The following is a 10,796-nucleotide window of genomic DNA, read 5'->3' as shown; positions in this document are numbered from 1 at the left end:
TAAAAATATGCAAATGATAAAAAAATCATATGAGTAGAAAACATCATTTAGTATATATCAATACTAAAAATACACAATATATATATATATGTTAACGTCATTTAAATTTAATTATATACCATATAAAATAGAAAAAATAATTGTTTGGATTAATGAAATTTAGTTATGTGTTCACATCAATTTAATTATATATGTAATAGTTACTGGCTTTTTAATTATTCAGTATATATTTATTGTCTTATAAATATGTAAAAGAACATATAATACATCAAAATAATATATATAATATTTGTTCCGCGCAAAGCGCGGGTATTAACCTAGTTTATATTATACAACAATATCTAACTTATTAATCTAGCTTTACCATCGACAAATATTAATTTTACTACTTCATTCCACTACTTCATGACCGCCTACACCTCCAGCATCACCTCTATATATACTCACTCACCTTTACGCTGTGCCACCACCTTTACAAGCTCCACTTCCGTTACCACTAGCATGACCTCCATTACATGTTGATCATCCCTTCCGCCACTGCCTCAGCCAGCCACTGCAACTCGTCATTTGTGTGAGAAAGAAGAGACAAATTAACAGATTAGGGTTTGTAAAAGAGTAAAGTGATTTTCCGTAAAAGAGTAAGTGAGAAATTATAATTTACAGGCTAAAAGGAAAAGGTTTGCTTAGTTACTAGTATTGACCCATGATTCGCATGGGAGTATTTTATTTTCTTAGAAATATAATATAGATGGATGCACATTATTTTGAAGGTATAAATTATTTGATATGAACAAAGCAAAAAGTTACAATTTGACATTGTTGTTTCAAAGTTACAATTTGTTTAACAAACATCACGCCTCCATTTAGAGATTGCAAACATTTGATAAGATTCAAATACTTATCGAATTTACTTGATTACAGGCTATGTCCTTTACTCCTTTTGAATGATTAATATATCACCTATCACGGAAGCGTCTCTTTTGAGTAATTACAGGCTATATCCAAGTGTGTGTCGAATTTATAGGAACTGAGAAGATAAAAAACTGTGGAGGAAGGATGATCGTGTGTAGTGCAGTGCTCTTAGTGGATTTTGTTTATAGAAGCCGTTGCTACAATTTTTTTTCCTCGCCTACAGTTTTTTTTCAACATTATTTTGTTTTTAAAAAATTGTAAACATATCTTATATGTCAGAATTTAATTGGCTAAGTGACTTGTGATTTATTATACAAGAGATAAGAGGTTTTTAGGTAAGTAACAAGAGGAAAGTATGTGCCCAGCTTAAAGTATGTGAAATGTAACTAAAAGTATGTGCAATGGTAAATTTTTCACCTAGAATATATTAAAATAATATAATTCAAATCTAAATAATATCTATAAATGTAGATGTTCCGTATGCTCATGGTACTTATATTTTCGTGATCTAACAAAAAAAATATACAAAAATCATAACAATTTTTTTTACTCATAGTTCAACATGAATCCCGCCATTAGTTTGAAAACATTAGGCAAAATTTTGTCGAGAGTTTGGTGATATAAAACTTAGCGCTAACATATCATCACGAACACACCATCTTGTTTATGATTAATGAACAAGTAGAGCCGTAGAGGAATGTTACATCGAGTTACCCAGGTTATTTTATTACTCTCTTTTCTATTCATTATCCTATTGTAATTGTAAATTCCTGTGCATAACAGCGTGTTGTAACAACGAAGGAAAATAGAAGACTTAAGTGAGATATGGAGAGAATGAAAAAAACTGAACAAACTAGACAGAGATATGCCGGAAATGAGAGAAGTCTGGAACCACTTTCTTTAAAACCATCTATTGCTTCACATTCACAAAAACGCACCACCAAAAATGTACCTTTGAGCTCTATTTTTAATATAGTTTTGAATGAGTTACAAACACAAGTAGAGGACTGGTGTACACTCCTACATACAACAAGCCAAATAACAAAAGAGGTGACAACGTAACCTTAGTTCACTTCTGTTAGAGAACACAGTAAATGGCAAGTTTTTCTTTGTCCAACATCACCAATATATCAAGAGAATGAGAATTTCCGACAGTTCCATTTTCTGAAGTGAAAATATGCCACATAGTAAACACCATTTATAAATTTATTTGAGCACTTTGCAAACCCCACGTATTGTTTTTAAAATATAACAACATATCAAACATGTAATTTAATACTAAACTCAAAAATACTTATAGAAAAAATGTCTTGAAAATATTTAAAATATGATATATTAAAACAAATATACTAAGGATTCATTAATGTTTGTACACCAAGAGGTTCGGAATTCAAACCCAGAAAGATCTAAATTATGCAGATTACGAAAAAAAAAGTTACAAAAGATCTTCAACATAGTGCAGGGGTACTATCGGACATAGATATCGTAAGGTGGCTCGAAGAGTTGCAGCCAGACGTATATTCTTATAAAGTTGTAGAATTATCAGCCGTAGAATCGTCTATGTACATACTACATAGTATAATTAACTAGACGTTTAAAAAATATACTATTACTATATTTAGAAATAGAAAATGTGCGCGGACTTTGACAGTTTATAACACAGATGTCTTGTATCGGATTATGATGAGTTTGGAGTTTGGGGTTCGGTATCACAATATTGAGCCTATACTGGGCCGTAAAACTGGGATAAAAATGGGCCAATAACCAAGAAAATGGAGTTGGAGATGGTCTCCGTCACCACCGGGTTTTAAGCCGCGAACTCAGTAATGAATATTATGATTTCAAATACAGCGATCGGTAGTCACGAGGGAGAAGGGAGAGAAAGAGCACAGAGATGACGTCAGAGAAGAGATTCATCTACGAGGTGGAAGCTGCTAAGGAAGCCACCGATGGAAAACCCTCCATTGGTCCTGTCTATCGCAGTACTTTGGCCAAAGACGGATTCCCTGACCCGATCGACGGTATCCACAGCTGTTGGGATATTTTCCGGTAAGATTCCTTCCTCTTCTCTGGAACTTTTGATCCGTGATTGTTGCATTGTCATTTCTAGAAGATTCTAATTTTGTGGAATTGTACTGATCCTTGATTGTGAAAAAGGGATTGAATGGTACGTAGCTTTTTCATGTTCTGGAAACATGACTAGGCAACATATGGTTCACAATATGAATCAACAAATGATATACAAAATTTATAAGTATATTATTTAATCCTATCTCTGGGTATTTATAACAGCAAGTTGTCTTGTAGTTGTACGCAAACCTCGTTAATTTTTTTCTTTTCCATATTGCATGCAGCACGGCTGTTGAGAAATATCCAAACAACCGAATGCTTGGCCAACGTGAGATTGTGAACGAAAAGGTGTTACTTTTCTTTTGTATTTAGTTTGAATTTTAGCTTTGTGGTAATGTTTTCGAGTTGATAGACTCGCATTTCTTGTCTTCTTCTTCTCAGGCAGGAAAGTACGAGTGGAAAACATACAAAGAAGTATATGACATTGTCATTAAACTTGGGAATTCTCTTCGCAGCTGCGGGTTTGAGGAGGTTAATATTCATATATATATACAATCTTCTGTGTCATAATTGCCTGATATGTGGGAAATTTAGGGAGGAAAATGTGGTATCTATGGTGCAAATTGTCCTGAATGGATCATAAGCATGGAGGTACGTTAAAATATATAAACTTTGCTAATGTCGTGTGATTGCTTTTACTTTTAAAAGATTCAAAAGGTGTAACTTCTTCTCATGATGCAGGCCTGTAATGCACACGGCCTCTATTGTATCCCTCTATACGATACATTAGGTTCGCCTTCTCTAGCTAAAACATATTTTTTTGGTGATTCTACTATTCCGAGTCTTTCTAGCGTATTAACTGTCTGGTTTTGAACACAGGCGCTGGTGCAGTGGAGTTCATTATTTCTCACGCAGAGGTTGCAATTGCTTTTGTGGAGGAGAAGAAAATCCCTGAGGTATCTTCACTTGCGTCATGTGTTTATCTCTGTTTTTTCTGAAAAAAAGTCAATCTTCTTGTATTTTTTTTACAGCTATTCTGTGAAGTTAACTTCCTTTTTTTTGTTTCATTGTCAGCTTTTTAAGACATGTCCAAACTCTACAAAATATATGAAGAGTGAGTCATACTTATCGAATGATTTACCATTTTACCTTATATGCTTGTGTTGGTAATGATGAAATGTGTTTGATTACAAATGCAAGCTGTTGTGAGCTTTGGTGGCGTCAAACCGGAACAGAAAGAAGAAGCTGAAAAGTTGGGTTTGGTAATACATGCTTGGGATGAGTTCTTGAAGTTGGTAGGACACTTTCATTTGCATTTCTTGACTTCTTTACTTGTCTCTTTTTCAATATTTTTAATGATGATTATTCACATATAGTATGATATCTATTACATATACCAAGTTCTGATTTTGACTTTGTTTTTTTTTTGTCTATGGTAGGGTGAAGGTAAACAATATGAGCTTCCGGTTAAAAAGAAAAGTGACATATGCACGATTATGTATACTAGCGGAACCACTGGTGACCCAAAGGGAGTTCTAATTTCAAACGAGAGCATTGTTACTATAACAACTGGAGTGATGCATTTCCTACAGAGTGTGAACGAATCAGTGAGTTTCTTCATTCCCTCTGTCATCATTCTTAAGCAAAAACGGCAATCTTAAACTACATTTTTCTACAGCTAACTGAGAAGGATGTATATATTTCGTATCTTCCTCTTGCTCACGTCTTTGACCTGGCTATCGAGGAATGTATCATTCAAGTGGGTGGTTCAATTGGTTTCTGGCGCGGGGTAAGTACAGCTCAAAATTTTGATAATCTGATACTATATACCATGTATGAACTTGTTTGATATTATTCATATGTCTATGTTTTGTCCTAAGGATGTCAAGCTGTTGATTGAAGACCTTGGGGAGCTAAAGCCAAGTATTTTCTGTGCTGTTCCCCGTGTCCTAGACCGAGTATACACAGGTACTTTCGACTATTTTGGTATTGAGATATCTTCAACCACTTAAATGCTAACTAATCATGCTCCAATAGGGCTGCAGCAGAAATTATCTGTTGGCGGTTTCTTCAAGAAGAAGGTTTTCAATGTTGCATTTTCCTAGTAAGTCAGGCTTTCTCTGACTGTAACTTATAACTTGTGTTAAACGTTTCTTGATCTAACATATCGAAACCCTCCTCAGTAAATTTGGAAATATGAAGAAGGGACAGTCTCACGTCGCGGCCGCTCCATTCTGTGACAAACTTGTCTTCAACAAGGTAGCAACTTCTCAAAAAAAAAAAAAAATTATCTGAAAGTGTTTTTAGGCTTCACACTAGCTAAAACTTCTTTTCGAATAATCTCTTTCTCTCTGTCAAGGTTAAACAAGGACTGGGAGGAAATGTGAGGATTATTCTATCTGGAGCAGCTCCTCTTGCTAGTCACATAGAGTCATTTCTTAGAGTTGTGGCATGTTGTCATGTTCTACAAGGATATGGTAACTTTTTCGACCTAAAAGAGCTTCCGTTAGGTAAAAATATATTTTCTCTTATGATTGTTACCTTGGTGTAGGTCTAACTGAGAGCTGTGCTGGAACATTTGTCACGTTCCCAGACGACCTGGACATGCTTGGTACAGTTGGTCCACCTGTGCCAAACGTAGATATACGCCTGGAATCTGTACCGGACATGGAATATGATGCTCTTGGAAGTACCCCGCGGGGCGAAATCTGCATCCGTGGGAAAACCCTTTTTTCTGGGTACCACAAACGTGAAGACCTCACAAAAGAGGTTCTTATTGATGGATGGTTTCACACAGGTTTTTAAACTATTTGTTATCATTGCCAAAATGTAGTTTTTCTTCATTTGCTTATATTTTCTTACAATATCTAATATATATATGTCACCAGGTGATGTTGGTGAGTGGCAACCAGATGGAAGCATGAAGATAATTGACCGGAAAAAGAACATATTCAAACTAGCTCAAGGAGAGTATGTTGCAGTTGAGAGTTTAGAAAACGTCTACGGTCAAGTAGAGGCCATTGATTCAGTAAGTCAGAACTTTAGCTCACTGATCTATTATTCTTTTTGATATTGTTCTTTGATCATCAGCAGATTTCCATCAATATGATTGTTTTATATAGGTATGGGTGTATGGGAACAGCTTTGAGTCCTTCCTTATCGCAGTTGTTAACCCGACTCAGCGAACTCTTGAAAGCTGGGCCGTAGAGAACGGAGTTGATGGAGACTTCAACTCTATCTGTCAAAATGCAAAAGCAAAAGCATTCATACTTGGAGAACTTGTTAAGGCAGGCAGAGAGAGAAAGGTTTTCTTCTTCTTCTTTTTCTTTATTTAAGCTTTTCTCTTGTCTTCTTCTGTCTTTTTAATTCTTTGCATTTGTAGTTGAAAGGTTTTGAGATCATTAGAGCTGTTCATTTGGAACCGGTGGCTTTCGACATTGAAAGAGATCTTCTTACTCCTACCTACAAAAAGAAGAGGCCTCAATTGCTCAAATACTATCAAGTAATTTTTAAATCACTTATGGTTTTGAGTTTATTAATATTGGTATTAAATCTCTTTCTTTATCGACAGAATGTGATTGATGAGATATACAAGGCTGCAAAGGAAGGTCAAGGTTCAGGACAGTAGATTCCTTCTACTATATATTCAACATTACCTTTTCTTTCTTTTCCATGATCGGGCATGCCTTTCTTCATTAAGGTTCTCTAAATAAGCTTTTGTTAATGTCTTGAGATATTACATAGCATCTTAACATGCTACTACTTTTGTTAATATTTTAGGATGTTTCATAGCATCTTGACATGCTACTTCATCTCTTACTTTATACTTTTATTTCGAAAGCCCAACTTGATTGTTTGTAGTTTTTGGTTTAGTTTTTGGTTTTTGTTTTTGTAAAAACCATTTTTTATCCAATCAAGTTTTAGCTTTTAGTTTTTGTTTTTGTAAAAACCATTTCACTTGCCAATCAAGTTTTTTTTAACAAATAGATTCCCTAAAATTTAGGGAAACTAGTTTTCCAAAATTTCAACCAATTTATGAAGAAAAGCCAAAAACCAACTTTTGTGGGTTTTCAATGTAAAAACGAATTTTGTTTATTTTATATAAAATACTATATTTTAATTAATTAATAATTAAGAGGTTGATTGTTTGTGGTTTTTGCTTTAGTTTTTGGTTTTTGTTTTTGCAAAAACCATTTTTCATCCAATCAAGTTTTAGTTTTTAGTTTTTGTTTTTGTAGAAACCATTTGATTTGCCAATCAAGATTTCTAATAAATAGATTCCCTAAAATTTAGGGAAACTAGTTTTTGAAAAGTTTAACCAATTTGTGAATAAAAACCAAAAACCAACTTTTGTGAGCTTTTAAAAGGAAAAACGAATTTTGATTTTTTTTTGGATAGAAACTACAACATTTAATTAATTAATAATTAATAAATAACATTTTCATAAAGATAAATAATCATACAATTTTCAGTACATTAGCTATAATTTAAACAATAATGTGATATAACTTATTTGTGTTTAATATCTGTAAAATAAATTTATATAGTTTATAAATAATATTAATTAATATTAAAACTTAGTTATTAATTTCTCTATATAAAATAATAGAATAATTTTAATAATTACTAGTCATATTAAAAATAACTAAAATTATAAAAACATAATATGTTTTAGTAATACAATATATTGTATTAGTCATGAAAAATAAAAATAGCCATTCAATTTTAAGAAAATATAAATAATTTATATGAGAAATTTTATAATTAGTTTCAAAATTTTAAGTATTTTTTTTATATAATTTATAATATTAAAAAAAAATATTGCTATATAAGTTCATAAAATTAAAAATAATTTATATAAGAAAAATTTCTAAGTAGTTTCAAACTTTTAAATATTTTTATTTTTTTGCAATTTATATAAATTTTATGATAAATATTTTATTATAATATAATTTTTAATAAAGCTATAATAATTAAAATATGTTATTATATTTTAATTTAAAATAATTATCACAATATTTTGATAATTTTAATTGTAAATATAAATACTTATTTCTATTTTGTTGTATTATTTCAAAGTAACTCATTAATTAATTTTTACAAAAATAAAAAAATACTGCAAAAGCAAAAGCCAAAATCTAAATCTAAAAACCAAAAACCAAAAACCAAAAGCTGAAAACCAAAAACCAAAATCTAAAAACCAAAAACTAAAATCTAAAAACCAAAAACTAAAACTAAAAACTACTAAAACAATCATCATAAAGATAAAATTCCCATACAATTTGTTTACCATTTAACATTAATGTAAAATAATTTATGTGTTTCATATATGTAAATAAATATTGATAATTTCAGTATTTGATGTAACTAATTAATTATTAATATCTATAAATAAAGTATTGAATAATTTTATTATACATACTAAACAACAACTAAAATTAGAAAATTTAAAATATTTTATTAATACAATATATTATATTAATTTGAGAAATAGCCATTCAAGTTCTAAAAAAGAAAAAAATATTTGATGTAATAAAATTTATAAATAGTTTCAAAATTTTAAAATATTTTAATTTTTTTTAATTTATAGATATTTTATTAGTATTTAAGTATAACACTTAAAAATAAAATAATTTAAAACATGGTAATGTTTTTATTTTAAATAACAGCCATTGTATTTTGATTAATTTTAATGGTAATTTAAAAAAAAATATTATTTTAAGACAATGTGTTGCTTATTTTATAAAATTTTAGTTTTAAAATATTAAAAATTTAAATAATTTATAATATTTATATTTCTAAATTTTATGTATTTTTATTTTTATATAATTTATAATATTTATATAAGAAAAACTATTGATATTCAAGTTTTAAAAATTAAAATAATTTATATAAGAAAAGTTTCTAAGTAGTTTCAAAATTTAATATTTTTGGTGTAATTTATATATATTTTATGATTTATATTTCACTATAATATATTTTGATAAAAATATAATAATTAAAATATGTTATTTTAATTTATTTTAAAATAATAATACAGTATTTTGATAAATTTTCATTGTAAAATCTAAATATTTATTGCTATTTTGTTGTATTATTTTAAAGGAATGTATTAATTAATTTTTGAAAAATAAAAAAATTACAGCAAAACCAAAAACCAAAATCCAAAAGCTGAAAACCAAAAACCAAAAACCAAAAGCTGAAAACCAAAAACCAAAATCTAAAAACCAAAAACTACTGAAACAATCATCACCTAAATATTAACAAAAGCAGCATGGCAAACTGAAATTTTCTTAAATAGCATGTCAAACTGAATTTATACTTCCCAAAGTCAAGTGACATGGGATGATTGGTTGAGATGTAACAAGTGACTTTAGCTTTAACTTTTATCAACAATCATAAAAACCACCAATCATGTTTTATATCAATACTATTAAAAGGGAAGGAGTATTAAAAAATCTACCTATGAAAGTTGTTTGGACCCTTTCATTTAACTCATTATTTTTTTGGTCTTACCTTAAATTTAGACTAACAATATGTTACCATATATTTCTCTAACAATAATTTATTTAATTCCTTTATTTATTCAAATCCCACTCCTAAATTCTAATCATTACTATTACTATATTTACCATTTTGATTTTTATTCGTAAAATCATTGAAACTAATGTTTTATATTATCACTTTTATCATATAATATATGATTTAAAGCAAGAGAAGTTACACGACATATATGTGTACATTTTAACTTCCTCTTTCCTTTATAATAAAGTAATCATATCATATATAAAATTTCCCACTAAAATCTCATATCATATACTAAACTTTCAAAAGTCTATAGTTTGATAGATATTTTCATATTTAAAAATGAGTTTTCTGAATATTCATGTTACCTTCAAAAATGTAGAAATTCATTGGTTCTGTTAAAGCTAACCCGACTTCACGATATCAGTATTGATTATTCACGATTTTGAAAATTATTGGTTTAGATATTATACTTTTATATACTTTTCACTTAAAAATGAATCAAAACTACTAAAAGAGAAGAAGTTTTTAAAAATATAATATAAAAAGTTTTTGGAGTCATGTATAACTATTTATTATTTTTTGGTGATACCATTAATCATTCTAACCATACAATATTTTAAATATTTTTAACAGATCCTAATATTATTTCTTATGATACTTTTTCTCAGAAAAATATTTCATCAACCATGTTTTTGTACAATAATGTACTTGAAACTCCAAACAAATACCCAAAAAATTCAAATACCTAAAAATTCAAAATCTGACATGATGAACTGAAAAATATCCAAAATTTTATTCAAATAACCAAATTTTATTTTAATTTGTAAATTTACCTGAAATCAAAAACTATAATCATAAACCAAAAACTTAGAAAAATATCCATAATACCGGAAACATATTTGAAATATCCAAATATACCTAATAACCACAACATATTTATGATCGGGTCTAAGGTAGGACCCAGACTCAAACAAAGACCTACGGGTTCAAAAAAAACCCAATAGGGTATCTTCTCAGGACCTGAACTAAACCTATATTTTCGGGTCGGTTCATTTTTTAATCCGGATATAATTCTCATGCCTAAAAGAAACTTACGTAAAAGTGTACATATAAAATCTCAAATAAACTAATTCATAGATTATATAACTGTTAAAATTTATATTTTTCGATACAATAAGACTTTGTATTATAATATAATCCAATAAATCCGCGCTTTTCAAGCGCGGGTCAAAATCTAGTTAGTTTTTAAAGCTACAACCAAAAAATTAAAATTACAGCCAAAAAAC

General features: G+C 29.3%; 1 protein-coding gene across 1 annotated transcript; it reads left to right on the top strand.

Annotated features, from left to right (window-relative positions):
• Positions 1-6,828, top strand: LOC103853538 (long chain acyl-CoA synthetase 5). The gene is made up of 19 exons (XM_009130443.2): positions 1-2,961; positions 3,267-3,330; positions 3,424-3,513; positions 3,577-3,633; positions 3,724-3,772; positions 3,862-3,938; positions 4,057-4,096; positions 4,183-4,277; positions 4,422-4,589; positions 4,661-4,771; positions 4,863-4,950; positions 5,020-5,086; positions 5,166-5,241; positions 5,342-5,459; positions 5,534-5,779; positions 5,871-6,010; positions 6,105-6,287; positions 6,365-6,484; positions 6,554-6,828. Exons 1-19 carry the CDS (start codon positions 2,807-2,809, stop codon positions 6,608-6,610), a joined length of 2,001 nt encoding a protein of 666 aa, XP_009128691.1. The 5' UTR covers positions 1-2,806; the 3' UTR covers positions 6,611-6,828.
• Positions 6,829-10,796: the final 3,968 nt, after the last annotated feature.

This window comes from Brassica rapa, chromosome A02 (assembly GCF_000309985.2).
Source record: "Brassica rapa cultivar Chiifu-401-42 chromosome A02, CAAS_Brap_v3.01, whole genome shotgun sequence".
Lineage (NCBI taxonomy): Eukaryota > Viridiplantae > Streptophyta > Magnoliopsida > Brassicales > Brassicaceae > Brassica > Brassica rapa.
The sequence above is the reverse complement of the archived record's forward strand: the minus strand, read 5'-3'. Positions and strand labels throughout refer to the sequence as shown.